At 49.9% G+C, this 24049-nt stretch overlaps 1 protein-coding gene across 3 annotated transcripts; it reads right to left on the bottom strand.

Annotated features, from left to right (window-relative positions):
* Positions 1-17949: 17949 nt before the first annotated feature.
* LOC136489995 (putative pentatricopeptide repeat-containing protein At4g17915) lies at positions 17950-20925 on the bottom strand. 3 transcript variants are annotated; one of them, XM_066486502.1, is made up of 3 exons: positions 18778-20925; positions 18577-18638; positions 17950-18400 (listed from the first exon to the last, which is right to left on the bottom strand). In XM_066486502.1, the coding sequence occupies exon 1, from the start codon at positions 20682-20684 to the stop codon at positions 19296-19298; it is 1389 nt and encodes a 462-aa protein (XP_066342599.1). In that variant the 5' UTR covers positions 20685-20925; the 3' UTR covers positions 17950-18400; positions 18577-18638; positions 18778-19295. The 3 variants fall into 3 exon arrangements, with proteins under 3 accessions (XP_066342599.1, XP_066342600.1, XP_066342598.1); XM_066486503.1 differs by having other exon boundaries at positions 18577-18633; XM_066486501.1 differs by having other exon boundaries at positions 17950-18638.
* Between the last annotated feature and the right edge of the window lie 3124 nt (positions 20926-24049).

Genomic DNA, 24049 nt, shown 5'->3' with positions numbered 1-24049 from the left:
TAAAGTAACTAAATATATCAAAAAGCCACAAAAAATCCCCAAATTCTAACGAGGAGTTCCTGGTACTTTAAAAGGGCTGCACAAAAAATTTGGAGGCCAAAAACAAAAAAAAACTTTGCCGAGCGCCGGGGCATGGCACTCGGCAGTGCCAAGAATAAGGCGCTCGACAAAGAGGTTTTTTGAATTTTTTTTAGAAATTTCCTCTTTGCCAAGTGCCTTCACAGGGGCACTCGGCAAAGGTATTTCAAAAAAAAATCTATGCCGACAGCCGGATCGGGGCACTCGGCAAAGTTGCCTCCTTTGCCGGGTGCCGATGTCGTGTTCGATGAAGGGCAAGGCTGGGCCTAGGACAATGCGGTGGACGACGGCTCGACTTCGACTCTCAGAGACTTCGTCGTCGACTACGTCCACTTCGAGGGAGCTAGGGGAGCTAGCAGCTCATCTTCACCGAGCTCGTCTACCTCAGCCCCCGGCTCGCCATCAGCTCCGGCGAGTCCTCCACCGCCTACACCACCAGCGAGTCCTCCATCACCTGCACCACCGTCTACGCCCCGCTCTCCTACACCGGCTCCCCAATCTCCTACATCGGTGCCCACACCTCCAAGATCGGCACCAGCAGCTTTGGTCTGTGATGAGCAGCGCACGGTTGAAAGGTCCTAATATGGCTAGAAGGGGGTGAATAGCCTATTTAAAATCTCTACAAGACACTAGAGCAATTGATTAGTACAACAAACGAGGTAATGCAATTTTGCTCTAGCTCTACAAGGGTTGCAAGCCAACTATCCCAATGATTCTAGATGCTATGATCACTAGCACACACAACAAGCTAGGTCACTACTCACTAAGCTAGTGTGCTCTCAAAGACTAACTAAAGAGCCACACTAACCAAACTAACAAGCTTTCGAAAGACTAACTACACTAAGAGTTTGACAACTAGTTTGCAAGGAATGTAAAGGAGTGAGTAGGGTGATTATACCGCCGCGTCGAGGAATGAACCAATCACAATGTGGAGACAACCCATCACCAGGAGAAATCCAATCACACAAGAGACACAAGATTTTTCTCCCAAGGTTCACGTGCTTACCGGCATGCTAGTCCTCGTTGTGTCGACCAACACTTGATGGTTCGGCGGCTAAGAGGTGTTGCATGAACCTCGCCAACAAATGGCACCGCAAGAACCTACCCACAAGTGAGGTAACTCAATGACACGAGCAATTTACTAGAGTTGCCTTTGGCGCTACGCCGGAGAAGGCACAAGACCCCTCACAAGCAACCGATCGAGGCCGGAGACAATCACCAACTCCGCTCAACGATCCTCCAATCACCGGGCCATCTAGGTGTCGGCAAACACCAAGAGTAACAAGCTCACAACCAGCCCAAATCACCCAACTAGTGCCACAAGAAGATGCAACTCAATGCAATGCACTAAAGGCTCTCTAATCTCACTCAAGATGATGACATCAAGTGAACAAGTGAGTGGAGTAGGTTACTCAGCTTCCAAAGGGTGTGCACAAGTGTAAGAGGTGCCAAGAGAGTGGCCAAGTCCGGCCACACCCTCTATTTATATCCACATAAGCAAATAGAGTCGTTATACCTCTTGGAGCTGTTTCTGCGAGGTCACTGGACAGGGCGGTGCCTGGCACCGGACATGGCGGTGACCTGCCCAACGATCGAATTCCAATGGCTACAAACTAGCCATTAGGGCACCGGACAGGGTGGCGGTGACCACCCAGCCGAGCCTCCGATTTTCCCTCCTCTCTAGAAAAAGGGGCGATGCATCGCTGTCACCCTAGCAGTGACCATGGCGGTGACCAGCCAGCTTCGGTTGCTCTCTGGAGGAAAGGGGCGGTGGCTTCGGACAAGGGCAGCGGTGCCCATGGCGGTGCACTGCTATGCCAGGGGCGGTGTACACTAACATGTCCGGTGTCCACCCCAACTCAGCCGCTCTCGGTTAGGTCCAGGTGGGCACCGCCATAGGCAGGGCGATGCATCGGACAGGGGGTGGTGGTGCTACCCAGGCACCTCTACTAGCTCTTTGAGTTGCAAACTCTTTCGCGTTTCGATCCACGTCAACTCGAGCTACTCCCCGCAAGCAATGCTAACTCTCAAAGTGTTTTCTCAAAACATGTTAGAGCCAGGTTAGCATTTCTCAAAACATTTTTGATAAATATTTTTGCTTGCTCTCCGAAGTGCACTAGGCCTAAATGCAATGCATGAAGTCCAACACCTAGTGGCACTAGATGACCAACTTGTCTAGTTAAGAACCCCTCTTAATAGTACGACCATCTATCCTAAATGTGATCACACTCTCTATAGTGTCTTGATTACCGAAACAAAATCTCTATTTATACCTTTGCGTTGATCTCCATAGGGTTTTGTTTTTCTCTTTCTTCTTTTTCAAGTTGAGCACTTGATCATCATCTTCATCATTTCATGTGATCATCACCATTACTTGAGTGCCACCATGCTCCTCACTTGGAATGCACCAACCTAGCTCATATCACATCTCATGACAAAGGTTAGTGCATAGGTTTCATCAATTATCCAAAACCAAACTAGGGCTTTCAATCTCCCCCTTTTTAATAATTGATGACAACTTTTTCACAAAGATATTCAATGAAATCTTTTTGGATTCATGTTGCTTGCCCAAGCATATTACCATGTGTAAAGGTTATGGACAAGTTTCATCAACCCAAATTGGTAGTATTAGCTCCCTCTACATATGTGCTAAGAGTTTGGATTTGAAAGCTTGCACATATGCATGGATTTGAAGTTTGGGAGAGTAATAGCTACCAAATGATGCTAAGGTGTAAAGAATAGACCTTTAAAGCGTGATACCAATCGAAGTTGCCATTTGAACACCATCCTTAGCACCATGATTTGCTAGATATCACTTGGATAGCAAAGACAAACTAGATACCTCGTGAGATAAACATTAGAAGCAAGATTCTAGTACCACTTTGTAAAAGATCAAGGTATATCTAGCTATCTTATGCATGCTAGTTTTCATTTCACCAATCATTATCTAGAGTCTAGCATACACCACACAAGCATGGATAGGGAATTTAGAACTTGTGCCATGCAAGCAAACATATGAAATGCACATTCAAATGCAACAAACAAGTTTATGAGCTTGCTCCCCCTACTTGTGTGCTTCAATTTTTAATTAATCCCCTTACAATGTCATTTCATTTGTTTGCTCCCCCTATCTTACTGTCTTTGTGAATCTCTCTCCCCCTTTGTCAACAATTAGCACAAAAGGTGAGCTCAAATTTTAGATAGGTTGGGGTGAAACCATGTGAAGTGAGGATCATTTTCCCAAATTTGTTTTAATCTAGATCACTTGCAAAAGATATTTAACTTGGTTTGATCCAAGGACAAGCTTCTTCACACCTCCAAATAAGGGTTATCTTGTACCATGTTGAGTTAAACACTTATAGCTCATTCTCTAGATTAAACATTAGGTTCACAAGCCCTCAAACATGTCATATGCTACCACTAAATCATTTCTAGCATACAAGCAATAATGGTACCATAGAAGCATCAAATTCATTTGTTTTTTTATGAATGAGTCTGAGACATGTGAGGAATGACTAGATGCATTAAACAAGTCCTTAGCAATGGATGTATGACATGTCAATCAATTTTACCTTGCTTTGCTCGAAGGAGAGGCATGTCATATAATGGAGGTGCATCAGCACATATTTGAGAAGTCAAGTATGTTCAATTCATTCCTTAGCTTGCAAAACCTCTTCTCATCAAGTGGTTTGGTGAATATATCGGCAAGTTGATCACACTCTCAATGCATATGTCCCCTTTTTGTTGGTGATCTCTTATGAAATGATGGCAGACATCTATGTGCTTTATTCTTGCATGTTGAACCGGGTTGTTGGTGAGCTTCACAGCACTCTCATTGTCACATAGCAATGGCACTTGTTTGAATTTGATTCCAAAGTCACTCAAAGTAGCCTTCATCCAAAGTAATTGAGCACAACAACTATCGGTCGAAATGTACTCCGCTTCGGCGGTTGAAAGTGCTATACTATTTTGCTTCTTTGATGACCAAGACACAAGTGATCTTCCCAATAGTTGACATGTGTCCGATGTGCTCCTTCTCTCAACTTTGCATCTCGCATAATCGGAGTCTTAATATCCAATCAACTCAAATCTTGCTCCTTTGGGATACTACAATCCAACATTTTGTGTATGCTTTAAGTACCTCAATATTCTCTTAATTGTCTTTAAATGACTCTCTCTTGGTGAGGTTTGAAATCTAACACATATGCATACACTAAACATCACATCCGTCCTTGATGTGGTCATATAGAGTAGGTTTTCAATCATAGACCGATACATCTTTTGATCCATCATGTTACCACTAGCATCACTATCTAAGTTTCCATTTGTCTCCATTGGTGTACTAATTGCTTTAGCATCATCCATTCCAAACTTCTTGAGCATGTCTTTGATGTACTTGTCTTGACTCACAAATGTGCCATTCTTCATTTGCTTGATTTGAAGACCAAGAAAGTAATTCAACTCTCCAATCATGGACATCTCAAACTGACTTGCCATCATCTTTCTAAACTCCTCACAAAAATCTTGATTGGTTGATCCAAAGATAATGTCATCAATATAGATTTGCAACACAAACAAGTCCTTGCCAATCTTCTTGGTGAAGAGAGTGGTGTCAACCTTGCCCATAATGAATCCCTTAGAGAGTAGAAAGTCCCTCAATCTCTCATATTATGCTCTAGGTGCTTGCTTCAAGCCATACAAAGCCTTCTTCAACTTGTACACATGATTGGGCTTCTTGTCATCTTCGAAACCATAAGGTTGCTCAACATATACTTCTTCATTGATGTAGCCATTGAGAAATGCACTCTTGACATCCATTTGATACAACTTGATGTTGTGGGCACAAGCATAGGCTAACAAGATCCTAAATGCTTCCAATCTTGCAACTGGAGCATATGTTTCACCAAAGTCAAGACCTTCAACTTGAGTGTAACCTTGAGCTACCAATCTTGCTCTGTTTCTTACAACTATCCCATCTTGATCTTGCTTGTTGCGAAAGATCCATTTGGTTCCAATCACATTGTGTCCCTTAAGCCTCTCAACTAATTCACATACTTGATTTCTCTCAAAGTTGTTTAGCTCTTCATGCATGGCATTGACCCAATCAACATCTCTCAAAGCTTCATCTATCTTTTTTATCTCAATGAATGACACAAATGAGAAGTGTTCACAAAATAATGACAATCTTGATCTTGTTTGTACACCTCTTGATATATCACCAATTATGGAATCCAAAAGGATGATCTCTTACAACATTGGTTGGTTGGAGCACTTGCACTTGATTGCTTGCACTTTGTTGATCGTTTGGTTGAGAAAATGTACTAGCCACTTATTGTTGATCTAACACTTTGTCATCACTAGCACTAGCTTGATCTTGATCATGAGAACCACTAGCTTGCACATTTGAGTTAGAGAGCACTTGATTCTTGTCATCTTCAACATTAATCACCTCTCTAGGCCTTATATCACCGATGTCCATATTCTTCATTGTATTGACCAACTGAGTGCCTCTCACATCATCTAGATTCTCATCTTCCTTTTGGGAATCATTGGTTTCATCAAATTCCACATCATGAACTTCCTCAAGAGTACCACTAGCCAAATTTCAAACTCTATAAGCCTTGCTAGTAGTGGAGTAACCAAGCAAGAAACATTCATCACATTTCTTCTCAAACTTGCTCAATCAGTGCCTTTCTTTAATATGTAACATTTGCAACCAAAAACATGAAAGTATGCAATGTTGGGCTTTCTTTCATTCAAGAGCTCATATGGTGTCTTCTCCATCATGGGGTGATAATAGAGGCAGTTGCTATAGTAGCAAGCCGCGTTGATTGCTTCGGCCCAAAATGAATGACTCACATTGTACTCACACAACATTGATCTTGCCATGTCAATCAAAGTTCTATTCTTCCTCTCAACTAGGTCATTTGATTGTGGAGTGTACTTGACCGAGAATTGATGCCTAATTCCAAACTCATCACAAAGCTCATCAACTCTTGTGTTATTGAACTCACTACCATTATCATTTCTTACTTTCTTGATGGTTGTTTCAAACTCATTGTGAATTCTCTTGATGAATGTCTTGAAGGTTGCAAACACATCACTCTTATCAATAAGAAAGAACACCCATATATATCTAGTGAAATCATCAACAATCATAAATCCATATTTGTTTCCACCAATGCTAGTGTATGTGGTTGGTCCAAACAAATCCATGTGCAACAACTCAAAAGTCTTAGATGTGCTCATCATGCTCTTCTTAGGATGTGTGTTTCCAACTTGCTTTCCGGCTTGACATGCACTACGTAGCTTATCCTTCTCAAATGTGACATCTTTCAAGCCTCTAACTAGATCATGCTTAATCAACTTGTTCAATTGTTTTATTCCAACATGACTAAGCCTTCTATGCCATAACCAACTCATGCTAAACTTAGTGAGCAAACATGTTGACAATTGAGCTTCTCTAGCATAGAAATCAACCAAGTATAGATTCTCATATCTAAATCCTTTGAATATCAAGTTAGAGCTATCCACACTTATGATCTCTACATCATCCACACCAAATATGCACTTAAAACTAAGATCACACAATTAAGCTACTGACAATAGCTTGAAGTTCAAGCTCTCTACTAGTAGCACATTGGAAATGCTCAAGTCATTGGATATTGCAATCTTACCAAGACCTTTGACCTTGCCTTTGCCATTATCACCAAATATGATACTATCAACCCCATTGCTCTCATTTGTGTTGATTGAATTAAACATTATTGAATCACCGGTCATGTGTTGTGTGCACCCACTATCAAGCACCCAATGCCTTCCTCCAGCTTTATAATTGACCTACAAAAGAAGATCAATTCTTTTTAGGTACCCAAACTTGCTTGGGTCCTTGAAGGTTAGTTACTAAGGTCTTTGGCGCCCAAATGGCTTTCTTTTTTGAGCCCACAATTGGTGTACCAATGAACTTAGCCTTCACACCATTGACACCCTTAACAAGCATGTAACAAGAATCAAATCTAATTGAGGATACATTAGCATGTGATTTCTTATTCTTGCAATCATGCTCTTTGTGACCCACTTGCTTGCAACTAATGCAAAACCGACCATTGTTTTTCACAAAACTAGTTTTGTGAGTAGCAAAGGCAGCCTTGCCTTTCTTGGGGGTATAGCCCAATCCCTCTTTGTAGAGAGAACTTCTTTGGCTATCCAAGCACATAAGCAAGCGGTCCTCACCACCATAGGCTTTACCTAGGGCGCGAGTGAGCTCATTCACCTCCTTCTTGAGGGTCTCATTTTCCACCATTAATGAGGCATCACAAGTGAAACCATCACTCAAAGGTGAAGTAGAAGTGGAAGTACTACAAGACGGGTTAGTGGGAGCGATGTGGTAGAAAGCAATGTGTGACTTGAAGGACATGATCGATTGTGGATTTTGCTATCCATCATTTTCCATAGTAATGAAAATGCTCTTGGCTCAACATAGTCTGTTCTTTTCGTCCCGAACCGAATTTGCGCTGGGTTGTAAATGATTCATCAAGAATATCACATGTTAGTCCAACATCACATGACACAATCACTTACTCCTTCTTGGCTTCCTCCTTCTTGACTTGCTCGAGGAGAGAGGAGTGAGCCTTTTCAAGCTTAGAGTGAACTTTGCCAAGCTTCTCATGGTCTTCCCTTAGACTCTCATGAGAAGCATTGAGCTCATCAAAGGATTGCTCAAGAGATTTGATCTTCTTGCACAATTCTTTTCACTCCTTTCTCTTTATCTCAAAGCAAGTGTGTACTTGCTCACACATGTCCAATCGCTCCTCCTTGGTGTACTCCTCATCATCATCACTCCTACAATCATCACTTTCACAATCATCATCACTCACATCATATTTTATCTTGGTGAGCTTTGTCATGAGACATGTCGATGGAGTGTCAAAGATGGAAGGCTTGTTGTTGATGGCGATGCTTGCTAGTGCCTTCTTTAGGGATTTCTTGCCATCATCACTAGAGTCATCACTATCCAAAGAGCCATCACTATCTCAAGTGACCACATAGCCTCCACCATTCTTCTTCTTTTGGAAGGTCATCTTCTTCTCCTTCTTCTCCTTCTTTTGTTTCTTCTCCTTCTTATACTTCTTCTTCTCATCCTCATCATTGTCACTATTGTAGGGACAATCTGCTACAACGGGATCCGAGCACTTCACTTATAGCATCTTCTCACATACTCCTTGTTGTGATCTCTTCTCTTTCTTGCACCATAGCCCTTCTTCATGAATTTGCCCATCTTGCGCACAAAGAGAGCCATAGCTTCATCATCAATGCCACCTGATCATCCGGAGCTCCACGCCCTTTTGAGGGCTGCGATAACAGGTCCCGGTCCTCTCAAGCCAGCCTTCTGGGGCTGACCCTCTGCAGCCATAGATCAGGGAAGTGGGAGCGCACCGAGGCTCGGATGGAGGCCCTCGTTGGGCCCACTACTCAGCGGCTCCCAACCAAACTCTGGCGAGTTGGTTGGTTTTTGGGGGATGCGCCACCCGAGCGCCCGTTGATCGGGGGTCGGGCTGCTCCATCTGGGGAGCTGGCGCAGCCCCCGAGGCCATTGTGGGGCCTCCTTGCCAGTGAAGGGGCGGCTTCTGGGCGCGTCCCGTCCGCTGACGCCTTGCATAGGCGGTTGATGGCGTCTAGGCCGTCGTTCCTAGTGGAGGAGTTATGACACGCGCGCGCGTCCCCATGCCGTCATGTCTCGTCTGGGAGATGGGACGTTGGAGCCACGTGGAGCAGATTTGGTGAAGGAGGAGCCACGACACTTGGTGCGTGTGGATCCAAGCCATCGATGATAGCTGGTGGGCCCGGGAGGAGGTGGATCCCCCCAAGTCCCGTGAGGAGGCATGCGCGGAGTGGGCGGCATGCGCGGCTAAGTGGAGTGGGGACTTGACTCATTGCCAGCGGTTCCCTGACTCTGCCTTTACTGCACGGCCGTCATCACGCAACCGCCTAGAGGCGTGCTGCAGGGATTGAAGGGACGCCTAGCCGGTTCCCCATGGTCCTTTGTAGCCGTTGATGGCTGATCGGAGGTCCCGGAGCCACTCACAGCGCACCACGTTTGGCTATAAAGGGAGGCGCCCAGGGGACATGGAGTCTTCAATCCCTTCCTCCTGCCCCCTCTCTTCTTCTTCCTCAGATCCATCTTCTTCAGCGGCGATGGCGGTGGCGATGAAGAGCGATGCTTCCCTCCAGGTGAGCTTGGTGTTGTCCGCCGGGCGATTGCTTCTTCGATGGTGGAAGGACTCCAGCGAGGGGAAGGCCATGGCGGCGTACAGAGGGGGAAGAGGGTCGGCGCCGAGGGACGCTGTCCTTCCCTCGTGCGCTGCCCCCTCGGCACTTCCCCATCCGCGCGTGTCGCCGCGCCTCTTCCCCGTCGTCTTCTGCTGGAGGGTCGAAGAACCCCAACGATGTATATCGTTGGGCCCCCCTCTTTTATCAGCGGAAGAGCACCTTGTCCACCATGGGGGTCACCGCCCAATGTAGAGTTGGGGCCCGAAGAGGGAGAGGACACGGCCATGGCCCAGCTCTCCTCCTTCGACCCTTTCTTTGTCGTCGCTGCTACTATGGAGGTGTTCCCGTCTTCTGGGTTGGGAGAGTGGCGCCCAGGCTTCTCTGCGCTTGTCTTTGAACTGCACGGCCCTGACCGGGATCTAGTCTAGGGTCGAGGCAACGGTTCTTGCTGCCGTATATTGTAATCGGGTCGTTCCCAATCAATGAAATGAAATTACTTTCGTGTGTAATCCCATTTTGCTCTTGAGTCATGCTCAGAGACTTGATCCCTCGTTGGGCTGGGCTGTCACAACGATGGCCTCGTTGGCCAAGATCGCCACGTCCATGTTGCTAGCGGGTAAGTGAAAGGTCCTAATATGGCTAGAGGGGGGTGAATACCCTATTTAGAAATCTACAAACCGACTAGAGCAATTTGATTAGTATAACAAATAGCAAAATACAAACTTGCTCTAGCTCTACAAGGGTTGCAAGCCACCTATCCAACAATTCTAGTTACTATGATCACTAAACACACAATTTGATATGTTACTACTCACTAAGAGCTCTCACACTTGCTACACTAAAGAGCTCCACTAGATGAACTTAAAACAACAAAGCAAGCTCTCAATTCTAATTACACTAAAGAGCTTGCTACAACTAGTTTGCAAGAATATAAATGAGTGAGTAGGGTGATTATACCATCGTGTAGAGGAGTAAACCAATCACAAGATGAATACTAAATCAATCACCGGGAGAATACCAAAGGGCAAAAGACAACCAATTTTTTTCCCGAGGTTCACGTGCTTGCCAGCACGCTAGTCCCGTTGTGTCGACCAACACTTGGTGGTTCGATGGCTAAGAGGTGTTGCACGAACCTCATCCACACAATTGGACACCGCAAGAACCTACCCACAAGTGAGGTAACTCAATGACACGAGCAATCCACTAGAGTTACCTTTCGGCGCTCCGTTGGGGAAGGCACAAGACCCCTCACAATCACCACGATCGGAGCCGGAGACAATCACCAAACTCTGCTCAACGATCCTCGCTGCTCCAAGTCATCTAGGTGGTGGCAACCACCAAGAGAAACAAGTGAATCCCGCAGCGAAACACGAATACCAAGTACCTCTAGATGCAATCACTCAAGCAATGCACTCGGATTCTCTTCCAATCTCACAATGATGATGGATCAATGATGGAGATGAGTGGGAGGGCTTTGGCTAAGCTCACAAGGTTGCTATATCAATGAAAATGGCCAAGAGTGTGAGCTTGAGCCGGCCATGGGGCTTAAATAGAATCCTCCATGAAATAGAGTCGTTGGCTCTTCAGTCCACTGAAAAACGAGATGACCGGACGCGTAGGTCAGATCGACTAGACGCTGGACCCCAGTGTCTGGTCGCGCGATGTGTGCCACGTGTCCCCTGCTTCAAACGCTGATCGCCCGATCTCAACGGTCATTAGTACATTTAAGTTGTGACCGAACGCGCTGCTTCGAAGTGACCGGACGCAGGACCCCAGCATTCGGTCGTTTCCAGTAAGGTTCCACTCACAAAAATTCACGATCGGACGCGTTCGGTCATGCCCGACCGGACTCACCCAGCGCCCGGTCATTTCTAGTAAGGTTCCATTCGCGAAAATTCATGACCGGACGCATCCGGTCATGCCCAACCGGACTCACCCAGCGTCCGGTCACTCAATGTCTCCTTTGTGCGCCGCCATGTCAGCAGGACCGGACACACCCCGTCAGTGTCCAGTCACGAAGTGACCCAGCGTCCGGTCGAAGACCGACGCCAGCATCTTCACTGCTTCCACTGATCGGATGCTCTGGTCCAGTAGATGCCAGCGTCCGGTGCACTCTGTGAAAATCAGTCTTTTCTGTACAGGGCGCCGATGGCATCGTCGGACTGTTCACACTCTACGGGCGGACACTCTGCCGGTGAAGTTTCTTACCCTTGCTCCCAAGTGCTAAACACAATGTGTAACACCTTTGTGTATGTGTGTTAGCATATTTTCACAAACATTTCCAAGGGTGTTAGCACTCCACTAGATCCTAAATGCATATGCAATGAGTTAGAGCATCTAGTGGCACTTTGATAACCGCATTTCGATACGAGTGTCACCCCTCTTAATAGTATGGCTATCGATCCTAAATGTGATCACACTCGCTAAGTGTCTTGATCACTAAACAAAATGGCTCCTACCACTTATACCTTTGCCTTGAGCCTTTTGTTTTTCTCTTTCTTCTTTTCAAGTCCAAGCACTTGATCATCACCATGCCATCATTATCATCATGTCATGATCTTCATTTGCTTCATCATTTGGAGTAGTACTACCTATCTCATAATCACTTTGATAAACTAGGTTAACACTAAGGGTTTCATCAATTCACCAAAACCAAACTAGAGCTTTCAGTAAGTCCGTGAGAACCCCGGGTTTATAGTTGTTTCGTGCCCCGATCATGTCCCACATCGGGGAGATCCTCGACTTCCTGACCGAGCCACTCATATAGTTCCCGAGCCCATCTATCGGTACTCGGGGGCTCGCTGCCTCCCTCGTTGGGTCACCACGAGCAGCTCAAGTCAGTACTCGGACATCGTTCGTCACAACGGTCGAGGCGCTTCTGGGCGCCCGGCTACAGCCACGTGGGCTCGCCTCCCGAATGTCCCTCGCACTTTTAGTTGCTTCGGGCGGCCTTGAAGCCCAGTGGCCTGGCCTTGAACCCTCGGCGATGCCCCTTCTGGGGGGCCCCTAGACCGGCATGCAGTGGGGTGGAACGATCCGATGAAGGATTGGGAGATAGGCAGGAATCTGCAAAGAAAACAGAATGGACACAAGAGAGGGGAAAGAGGACATAGCTGGAAACGCGATGGCCGGGGTCGCTCCGTTAGCGCCTTGCTGATCTTTTGCCTGCTCCGTCCGCCCATCCTTACATCGCTCGGGGGCCTTCTGCAGCAGTCCTCCTTCAGAAAAGGTCAGCAAGTGGTTAGCTCAGTCGATCCTCTGGTGCGGCCGAGCCATCGCCGGGATGGCTTGGGTCAAGGAAGACAACAAATAGAGCGAACAGAGGTAAGCGAAGTAAGACAGTCAGGAGGACGGAACTTATCTTGGTTTTTGTTGTTGGAGAGGTAGGCCGGCGAAGGAGGTTGGTAGGTGGGCCATGGCTCGGGAGGCGTCACTTCTGGGCGGATGGCTCGGCGATGGCCTTCCCTCATGGGGAAAGGTCAAAACTCACCTCGATCGGGTCAGCCCCTTCTGGGGAGCCGAGCGCCTGGATGGAGGGGCTAGCCGAGCCACCGTTGCTTCTAGAGGTCTTGACCGCCTTGCCAATGCTCGGTCGGTCGAGTACCGCCGCCATCTTGGTTGCTTCCTCCGCCGGCGCCCTTCCTACGTCGCGTCCAGGGCCATCGGGAGCATAGGGGGCGACGAGCGTGGCCGCTTGGGCAACGCAGTCTTGCTCGCAGTAGTAGGCTTGCTCGAAGCTACCCTCGACGGTGATACCCCCTTCAGGCCGGGCATCTTGAGCTTGAGGTAGGTGTAGTTGGGGACGGCCATGAACTTGGCAAAGCACGATCGACCAAGGAGGGCGTGGTAGACACCGAGGAAGTCGATGACCTCGAAGGTGAGTGGCTCCTTGCGGAAGTTGTCCAGCTGGCCGAAGGTGACGTTGAGCCGGATGCACCTAAGGGGCACGGCTTCCTTCCCCGGCACAATCCTATAGAACAGCGCCTTGCTAGGGCGCAGGCTGCTCCGAGGGATGCCCATCTTGTCGAGGGTGCTGGCGTAGAGTATGTTGAGGCCGCTGCCCCCATCCATCAACACCTTGGTGAGGCGCGTGGTGCCCATGATTAGGCTGACCACGAGCGGGTAGCGCCCTGGATGGGGGACGCGATCGGGATGGTCCACTTGGTCAAAGGTGATGGCCGTCTGGGACCACCGGAGCCACGTCGGGGCGACGAGGGTGTGGACTGTGTTCACCTCCTGCTCAGTGATGCAGCGCTACCGGTGGGATTCATACGCCTAGGAGCCTCCGAAGATCATGAGGCAGCACTCGACCTCGGGGAACTCGTTGTCTTCCTCCTGGGCACCGTCCGCCGGGTCGTCGGCCTTCAGGGTAGGCTTCTAGGCCTTGCCCTGTTGGCCGAGGGTGCTACGGATGTAGCCCTTCATGGTGGCGTAGTCCTTGAGAAGATGCTTCGCCTGCCCCCATGGAACGGGCAGGGGGACTCGAGCGCCTTCTCAAAGTGTTTCAGGCATGCAGCGCACCCACGGGGCTGAGGTCTAGCGACGCGGTCGGCCGCGGCGACCATCTCCTCCCCGCGGCGCTTCTGATCCTTGTCCACCTGTCGCGGCGTCGTTGGGACGAGGCGAGATCGTCGACGCCATCACCACCACTGAGGTGGCCGGCGGCCTTGGCTTTCCCGCTGAAGTTGGCCTGGACGGCCTCCTCGCCGGTGGCATACTAGGTGGCGACGTCTAGGAGCTCCCGCGTCGTGCGCCTCACAAGTCGTGCCACAGATGAAGGCGTTGATCACGTCGACGTCGATGATGTTTGGGAGCTCATTGCGCTTATTGGAGAAGCGCTGAATGTACTCCCAGAGGGTCTCGTCGGCCCTCTGCTTGCAGTTGCGGAGATCCCAGGAGTTCCCCGGGCGGGTGTAGGTACCCTATAAGTGACCAATGAAGACCGCACGTTGATCGCCCTAGCAGCGGATGCTGCCGGGCTTGAGCTGCTCAAGCCAAGCTCTGGTTGAGCTTGACAGAAGCAGAGGAAGGTACTGGACGGCAAAGTCATCGTCTAACCCCCCGGCGTTCATGGTGAGGTGGTAGTCCGCCAGCCAATGGTCCGGGTTTGTCTCGCCGTCGTACTTGGAGATGTGCGTTGGCGGCCGAAAACCCCTGGGGTAGGGGGCCACCTGGATCCTAGCCCCGAATGCTAGGGGGCCAAAGTGATCCGGGACGGGGCCCCCGCCCCATCGCTCAGGGGTGCGGGACTATGCCTGAGCATGGCACCTGGCCTCGATGGTGTAGCGGACGTCGCGGTCGTCGCCAATTCGGTACCGCGCGGGGGGACGCCGAGGAGAAAGGTCGCGCCTTCGCTCCTACCGAGGCTTGGCGCCCTAGTTCCGTGGCCGGTCGGAGCTATTGCCGAAGGTGTCGCCGCTGCTCCCTGCCGCCTGTGGGGTGAGCGTCGGAGCGCCCCTCGTTGGTAGTGGTCGTCGTCTAGGACGGCTGAGAGAGCGCGACGCGGCGCCGAGAGGCTGAACTCTCGGCCTGCTGCTCGAGGGCGACGCGGAGGAGCCGCTCGCCTCGTTCATCCGCTCGTTGGTCTTCAGGTCCGGCGTGTCAGAGATGTCTTCCAGGCGACAAGCGGTGGCCACCATGTTGTACGCCACGCGGGGGAAGCAGAGGCCACTAGGAGCCCCCGTGCGAGCGTCGTCGTCGTTGCCGAGAGGGTGCTCAGTTTGCTGCCGCGCAAAGTCCTGCCTTTGACGCTCGAGCTCTGCCTCAGCGGCCTCCAAGTCCACCTGCCGAGCGCGCAAGCGGTCCGCCTTCTCCTGAAGATAGGACGCGCGGCTGCGGGGACTCTAGTCCGGCAACGTGAGCCTAGACGCCTCCTCAGGCTAGAGTCGTACTCCGGGCCGTTCCCCGAGAGGACCTCGAGGAAGGCACGAAGCGAGGGGACGTCAGTCCCTGCTACGCTGGAGAGGATGATGCTCCATGGCGCCTCGTGACTGATGAGGTGCTCTAGCTCCAGCTGTAAGGACGCCGCCGCGTTCTGTATCCTGAAAGGCAGGTCCGGGAGGTAGTACCAGAAGCGATCAGGCGGCAGGAGCACCTCACCGGTGGCGATCTGGTGGTGGACGTTGGCCAGCATGTAGAACATCTGGCGACGGTCCGACACGGTGGGGTTCGGGCCTAGACCGCATCGGATCTGATGGGCCAGAACCTCGAGATCTGCTCCCAAGAGTCCTGGCGGAGGAGGCGGCACCAGGGGCTCGTTGCCTACCGATGCAGCCCCATGGAGTGGACGAAGCTCGCCGTAGCCGTCAGCGATGTAGGCCAAGCTCCCAAAGTTGAGGACCCGGCCCGGAGCGAAGGCGCCGGCCACGATGGAGAACTCGCCGGGGAAGCGAACACCGCCGTCTAGGGCGGCTCCGCTTGCTCCGGCGACGAGGCGGGTGGCTCCGACCCCCGTAGAGTCAGAATCGCACTAGACGTTGACCCCTACCTGGCGCGCCAACTGTTGTGGGGTCAAAACCATGACAATCATGTTGTTCAAGTCGGTGTCAGAGTACGAGGTCTCCGGTGTCCCGGGTGGACTCAGGAACACAAGAATCACGCAGAGAAGACGCAACGGTTTATCCTGGTTCGAGCCAATTCGCTCCCTACGTTCAGCAGCTGATGATCCTTATACTCGAGCACCAAAAATCTGGGAGGTTATAACAGAGTGTAAAGGAAGAAGATTTGGTAGGGGGTTAGCTCGGTGTTAATCCTAAGGTTGTCTCGCCGCCGGTGGAGTCTCCCCCTTATCGAAGAGGAAGGAGACGACAGGATGCAGCGACGGAGGGGCTCTCGGTGCCCCTCTCCGGGTTGCCTTGCTCTCGGTGCAGAGCGGAAGCAGATGGAATGCAATAGAGTGTCTGGTGATCGAACTCGGATCCTCTCCCCTCTAGGTCCGACCTTATCCCTTATATAATGAGATAGGTCGGGTACAAGACGATTTGAGGGTTCTAGTCTATGGTCTACGTGCGCCGGAGTCCAGGAGGGGCTTGCAGCGGTGCGCCGTGGATCGTCGAGGTGTCTTGGAGCCGAAGAAGCCTGGGCGTCGTCCGGCTGCTCTGTTCTGACACTGTGTGTCAGACGGTGTCGGCTTGGACCGACCTTCCCCGGGTGAGACCTTCTAGAGTCTTCTTGGTGGCGAAGGAGGTCGGCTCTTGGGGCTGATGCGCGGGCCCGGAAGCCCCCGAGCCCCCGGAGGCCGCTGGAAGCTTTGTCTTCTTGTGTCACGCCCCCAGATGTGACCCTGTCGGAGGAGCAGTTGGCATGGGCACGCCTTGGGAGCGATGCCAGAGAGCCCCTGGGCATCGGTAGCCTGGGGCTTGTCTTCTTGTGCCCAGGCCTTGGCCGGCATCGTTAGCCGAGCAGGAGCCAAGGACCGGGCTTGAACGCGCCGTAGATCAGGAGCCCAAGGCTTGGGGGAGCCCCCGAGCCCCAGACGAAAGCTGCGGTCGAGTTAGGCTTGGCCGGGTCTCTTTGCCAGAGGGTGCGCGCGAGTGTGCCCGATGGGCATAGCCCTCGAGCCCCCGTGTGATCCTGAAGGGGTCGGTCGGGGGGTCTTCTTCGTTCGGGAACCATTGGACCCGAGGCTTAACAAACCTGAATGTTAGGATCTCGTCAGGATTGCTTCCACAAAATTGAGATAAACATACTCAATAAATCTCAAGTACCATGCCCAGTGTAAGTAATTTACAGGCACAAGATAAACAAAAGTAACCACACTAAATCAGGGATTCAAATCTGCCATGTCATATTGAACATTTACTAGGTATGTGACCAATAGATGAACTAACATCCAAAGACTCAGAATAATCTATCAAAAAGGTAATTGAATTGCTTGCCTGTTCAGCGGTAACAAGCTGCTAACTTGTAAGTTCTGGCCAGCCACCAGCAACTGGATGGTTTTTTATGCCAGCCTAGGTATGATATTTTTTAATGTTTCCAGTTTTGAATCCATGCACTAGACTGAACAAACTGATTGCACACTGCACATCATGCATAAGAGCAGAAACCAAGCGATCCAAAACCACACATGTACAAGATAAAAGTGATGAAAGATTGAAAGCAATACCTTGATCAGCAGGAAGCACGGCGAAGAAACCTGAGGCCAGCCCACGGATGGCAGGGCCAACAACAGCAGTCCATCAAACACCAGAGAAGAAGTGCCTGAGACAGCAGCCCCTGCAACCTCAGGGGAAAAAAATGAAAACCATATACCACATATAGCATCAATCATGCAGGGCAGCAAGTTTCAGTCTGCGCAAAACAAATTTTGACCACCTGAGTCATGTATGATGAATCATAATAGCCATAAAAATATACCAGAATCAACAAGGTATATGCTATGTAAAATTAGTTTATACTTGCACAAACACACTATTTTTTTCTGTAACTTGCACGAGAGCTGTGTATCTTTGTATTTATATAAGAAAGAAAAGATTGACCCAAGTACCGGAATGGGAGGATCCGACCCACCTCCACCAAAACAACAGAACTACATCTGTGCCAATGAACAAAAACACACAACCCAGCAACACACTACACCTGAAACTAATCCAGCCAGAGGACTCCAAAACAAACAAACACATACTATTGATTCCACCATTTGAAGAAGAACAAATAAATGAAGGTTAACCTTATGGGACAACATAAACTTCTGCTGACGTCTGAAGAGCAGTAGATTGTTTGTATGAAATAAATGGAAATACCAAAGATCAATGGTTGACTCAATTATGGTGACGTCTATTTTATTTAAATTGCACATCATCGGCTGACTGCCAGAGTTTTAGACCAAAAATACAAAACTTCTTTGCAGCATATGCATGTCCATTGACATGGCTATGTCATTAGGTGTTGTGTAGTCTTTCATTGGTATAGAATTTGCTTCAAACAGATAAATTTGCCAGATAAGGTATCGCCCAAAGAATATAAGATTCTTTTCTTAACCACTCAAAAAGAATTACTGAACCAAACAAAAAAGATTAACAAACAGGTCGCTCTCCAGTATGCTGCAAGCCTGCAACCAGCGGCGGATCCACAGGGGGGGCTGGGGGGGCTCCAGCCCCCCCTAATTTCTTGATTTCAAGCCTAATTACTGTAGCAAAAGCTTGATTTCACCATTAAATCTTCATGCAAATCAACATCTCCATTGTTTTAGCCCCCCCTTATCCCGCATCGTGCATCCGCCACTGCCTGCAACATCTTCATTCTGTGACCGCATACTGTATGTCCATCCAACTGAGGGCATCTCTGTTCTGAAAAAAATCAATAACCACCAACAGTCCAAAGAGGACACAGTTAGTATTATACTCCACAGAATTTAACTGTTCCAAAAGTTCTATGCAGTATAGCAAACAGAGGCAATTTACTTGAAATAATTAAAGCTATAATTACCTTGTGTTGGAAATACCGTATACTTGTAGTCACCAAGAGTTCATTATAACACCTCAAACCAATACGGTGAAAGGTGAAGTTTGAAACCATGAAAGTTATGGAGGGATCACTTCCTCATTTGGGGCTGGTACAATCTGGCAACTAAAGGTCATGAATGCAGCAGCCTGTGCCAAGTAGTGACCATCTCTGTTTCGGCGTCGCATAGAGGCCTAGGTGTCGCCTAGGGGTCCGGGCGGACCCAGCTGGCCTTGGCAACCTAGGTGATGAGGCGTACCATCAGCCCTTTTTGTTCATTGACGCCCAATAAACATTTCGCCTGATGGTGACATGGCTTGCGGTGCACTCTAACATTGCCACCCTATGTAGCCTCAGGGAACTGATTTATAGGAGCATGATGCACCGATAGAGTAGTTAGGTGCTTCATCATACATCTTCATAAAGGATCATCTACTCGATCCACACTGCATTGTTCATTTCACAGGATCACCCAGTCAGGTTGCAGATCTTTTCTCCTTGGATTAAGACCGCAACAGCCTAGCCATATACAATGCTGATCGGACTTTCCTCAAATCATTTTTAAACCCTGCACTACGAAGCCCAGAAATGACAGCGCGCTTTGCAGATGCAAGAACATTGTTGCCTTCATGTAAGCAGATCCGCAAGAATTTGGATGCCATATGGTATCTACCCACCTTACATAGACCATGGACTAGTGATGTGTAAGTAAAATTATCTTTTAGCTTCATGCTGTGCAGTACTTTGATGGCTGCATCAACCTCATGAGATTTGCATAGTGCATCAATCAAGCAATTATATGCAACCACATTTGATTGCATTCCCATCATCTCCATGGACCATATCTGTTTCTCGGCAGCCTCGATTTGGCCCATCTTGCAGAGACCATTGACCAAAATTGAGAATGTGTACTCATCGCTCTCCAGACCACCTTCTTCCATCATGTTCAACAGCTCAAACGCGTCATCCAGCTTCCCTTCTTGGCATCGCAGGTGAATCAGCGTGTTGTAGCATGCATTGTCAAGCGTGGAACCACTTTGTATCATGAGCTCACAATAGGTATTGGCTTCTTGCATCCGGCCCTTTTTGACAAGCGCACTGATCACTGTCGTGTATGGGAAGGCATCTGAAATGTACCCTCCTTCAAGCAGGGACAAAAATGTCTCCAACCCTTGTTCAAACCTGCCATACCTAAAGCAGCACTTCATAACTGTTGTGTACGTGACAGCGTTCGGAGCATGCTCGGTCCTCCCCAGCTCCTTAAGGACCATGCGGGCATAGCCCACCTTGCCTGACTTGCACAGCCCGTTGATCATTGTGTTGTAAGTCACGATGCCCACGGGAAGCCCCGCCCTCTGCAGATACCTGAACATCCTGTACGCATTCGTCGCGTGGCCGGCCTTGAACAGCCCATCCAAAAGCGTGTTGTACGTCGTGGCACATGGTGCCACGCCCTTCTCGGCCATATCAGCAAACACCCGGTAGGCGTGCTCCGGGTGGCCGGACCGGAACAGACAGTGCATGAGGGCGTTGTAGCTCCACGAATCGGGGGCGACCCCCGACCTCAGCATTTCGTCGAACAGGTCAAGGGCGCGCACCGTGAGCCCGCTGCGGTCGGCGCCCGTGATGAGGGAGTTGTAGGTGACGGCGTCGGGTCTCACCCCGGCCTCCCGCATCCGGTGCACGACGGCTAACCCCGCGTCGAGTCCGGCGACCCGGCAGTGCGCGGCGAGGATGGTGTTGTAGGTGACGACATCCGGGGGCAGGCCGAGGCGGATGGCGTCGACGAGGACGGACTCCGCGCGGTCGAGCCAGCCGCCCCGGCAGAGCGCAGCGAGGCCGACGTTCAGCAGCCGCGTGGACAGGGCCAGCTGCGCCCGGGACCGGACCATGGTTCCGCTCCCTCCTTTCCCCCGCCCCCGCGAGACTCTCTTCCGGGCTCGGCGGCGCTCCGCTTGCTACCGCGACTCCCATACAGCTCCCTCGCTGTTTGCTGGTTCGCTACGAGCAAGGCGGACGCCTTGTCGTGGACAGACACCCCAGCTGCACGCGGCGGCGGGAAGGTGACTCGGTGGCGCCGCCGCCGCTTGGTGGGAAACTGGGGAATGCGCAGGGCGCGCAAGAGAGAGAGGATGGCAGCTAGAGGGCCCCGCATGTCACGGTAAGCAGACCGCACTGATTTGTAAAACAGCTGTGCCCCACCCGTCAGTATACCTGGCCATGCAGCCCGCGGGCTCGTGGCCCGGCCCAAGCACGGAATGGCCCGGTGGCCATCGGGCCCGGGCTGGCCCGGGCTGAAGGACCAGGACATGCCTGGGCCGCCACCTAGGCCCGCGGCACGGCACGGCCACGGCCCGGTGAGCGGCCCGGTGCCTCCCACGGCTAGTGAGGCCACAGGCCGCAGGCAGCCCAGCCCACGAAGCCGCCTCCCCCGCGGCCGTATATATGCTGCCCCTCCCCCGATCCCTAACCATAATCCCACTCGGCCACTCCACTCCCGCCGCTCGCAGTCGCAGTCGTCTCGTCTCGCTCGCTCTCGATCCGTCGCCTGGAGCTCGCCGCCGCTCGCCTTGAGCTCGCCGGCCCTGCTCCGGTGACCTCGTCGTCGCTCGTCCACCTCGACCTGAGTTCGCTAACCATCTCCTCCCTCCTTTCCCTTCCTATCCCCTCTTCCCCCCTCCTCCGGTGTACCATGTGAGTTCGTCGTGCCTGTCTGTCCTTCCGCCGCCGCTCGCCGTCGTTGTAACTGTTGTCTGTCTCCTCCTCTGGTTGCCTCCCTGGCCTCTTCTTCGGCACTGGGCTCCGGTGGCGCAGGTTAGGGTTAACCCTAACCCTAACCTTAGATCTGTGTTGTGTTTGTCCATCTTTCACTCACTCACTGACTCACCCCTGTTCTTCTGTTCTGTCCTCTGTTCTTCGTAGGTTGGTGGTGCCTGACGCCGCGTCTTCCTCCTCTAGAGGTGCCATGGCTAGGCTGCCAGTGCCAAAGCGCCAGCGTCCACCGTTGAGGGACGGTGTTGGAGCTGGAGGTCAGGGGACTCAGGGTCGGGGCCGGCCCTTCCTCGGCTGGGGTCACCATGCCGGTGGTGGCGGATGTCTATTCCCACCTAGCCGATGGCGAGCACCCCGAGCCCAAGGAGGAGCTAGAAATCGAGGACAACGACGGCATCGGTGAGGATGCCCGCGGGCTGTTCGGCATCGATCTCGGTGATGGCACCCATCCGATTGATCTCGATGCCGGTGATGGCAACAGCGACGGTGGGGTGGCAGCCTCGACCGACACTCATGGTACCTCATCGACTCGTGGTACTGGTAAGCTCATATCTCCTGTTTGGGAGGATTTCACTGAGATTAAGGAAGGTAATATAAGAGTTGCTGCCATCTGTAAAATGTGTGGTAAGAGGTATTCTGCTAGATCTGCTGCTGGCACTGGTCATTTGAAATGGCACCAGAAATCATGTAAGGCAAAACATGATAATGATAAGAGGGTCCAGTCTAGGCTTGCTCTGAATGTTGATGGTTTGCATAACTGGGTGTATGACCCTACTGTTGCTCGTACTGAGTTGTGCCGGTTGATTGCTAGGCTGGACCTTCCATTAGGCATAGGTGAGACACAGGCCTGTGAGGATTACATTAAGCGTGCTCATAACCCTAGATTTGAAAAGGTTTCTAGGCAGACCACTACTAGAGATATGGGCAAAATGTTTGCTGATCAACGTTCTTTGCTTATGAATTCATTGTTGTCTCCTTGCTCATATGTTTCTTTGACATCTGACATTTGGTCTGATAATGCTAAGGAGGACTATATTTCTGTTGTTGCTCATTATGTTAGTGCTGATTGGGAGTTGTAGAAAAAGGTTGTTGGTTTTAGGCTAATTAAGGTGTCATATTCTGGTAAAAACATTGCTGAAAAAATAGCTGGTGTGGTTGAGGAGTTTGGTTTGATTGATAAGATCTTTGCTGTCACTCTAGACAATGCTTCATCTAATTCTAAGGCTTATGATATCTTGCAACCTGTCTTCTTTGGTTACTTGGGTTCTTATCCTGCACCTACACGTGATGATCCTCGTAAGGTTAAGTATTTGCTTGTGCATCAACGTTGTGCATGTCATATCATTAATTTGATTGTTAAATATGGCTTGAAGAGACTGAAACCTTTTACTGAAGATTTCAGAACTACAATAAACTTTTTGAATTCCTCTAATCAAAGAATTGCATTGTTCAAAAAATATTGTATTACTCAGGGTATAAGACCTACAAAGTTTGGCTTGGATATGGATTTAGATGGAATTCCACCTATTTAATGCTTAAACATTTGCTGCCATACAAGGAAGTCTTTTTTGTGTGGCTTAACTCTAATTATGGTTCAGAATTGTTGACTGCACAGCATTGGTATGTTGCTAAACAGATAATGGTGTTCCTGAAACTCTTTTATGATTCTACTGTTGTTCTGTCTGATGTTTATTATCCCACAGCTCCACTTGTTTTGCACCATATTCTTGACATTGCTGAACATTTGCATAAAGCTGAAAGAGATCAGAATTTTAGAATGATTGCTTATCCTATGAAGCTTAAATTTCTTAAATATTAGGAGAAAATTCCACTGCTTTATTCATATGCATTCATTCTTGATTCTAGAGCTAAGATGAAAGGATTCTTTAATGTGCTTGAACTACTTGCTCAACATACTGGATCCACTTATAGTTCATACTATGCTGATGTGAAAGATGAAATGTACAGATTGTTCAACAAGTATGAGCAGAAATTGGGTGGTGCAGCTAGGTCTCAAAGGTTTTCACAGCCTTCAGCTCATTCTGGTAAGAGAAAGCAGGCATAGGGAAGGATCTTTGGAGGCCCTGGTGCATCCCCTAGCTGTTCCCTCTCATCTTCATCTACTCCAGCTGGAGCTGGTGTTAGTGAGCTCTCAGCTTACTTGGACAGTGACCCTGTCACATGTTATGAGGAATCCTTTGACATACTGCTCTGGTGGCATGACCACAAGCTAACCTATCCAATTCTATCTATTATGGCTCGAGATATCATGTCTGTTCCTGTATCTACTGTTTCTTCCGAGTCTTGTTTCAGCTTGTCAGGCAGGATACTCGAAGACCGGTGGCGGCGCTTGTTGCCTGAGCATGTGGAGATGCTCACCTGCATAAAGGACTGGGAGCAAGGAGTAAGAAGAGAACAACATGCACCTGAGGACGTGGACCTGGATGAGGCATTCAAGAACCTGTTCCTGGACGAAGAAGGCAAA

This window comes from Miscanthus floridulus, chromosome 10, assembly GCF_019320115.1.
Source record: "Miscanthus floridulus cultivar M001 chromosome 10, ASM1932011v1, whole genome shotgun sequence".
Classification (NCBI taxonomy): Eukaryota; Viridiplantae; Streptophyta; class Magnoliopsida; order Poales; family Poaceae; genus Miscanthus; species Miscanthus floridulus.
This window is presented reverse-complemented; position numbering and strand designations above follow the sequence as displayed.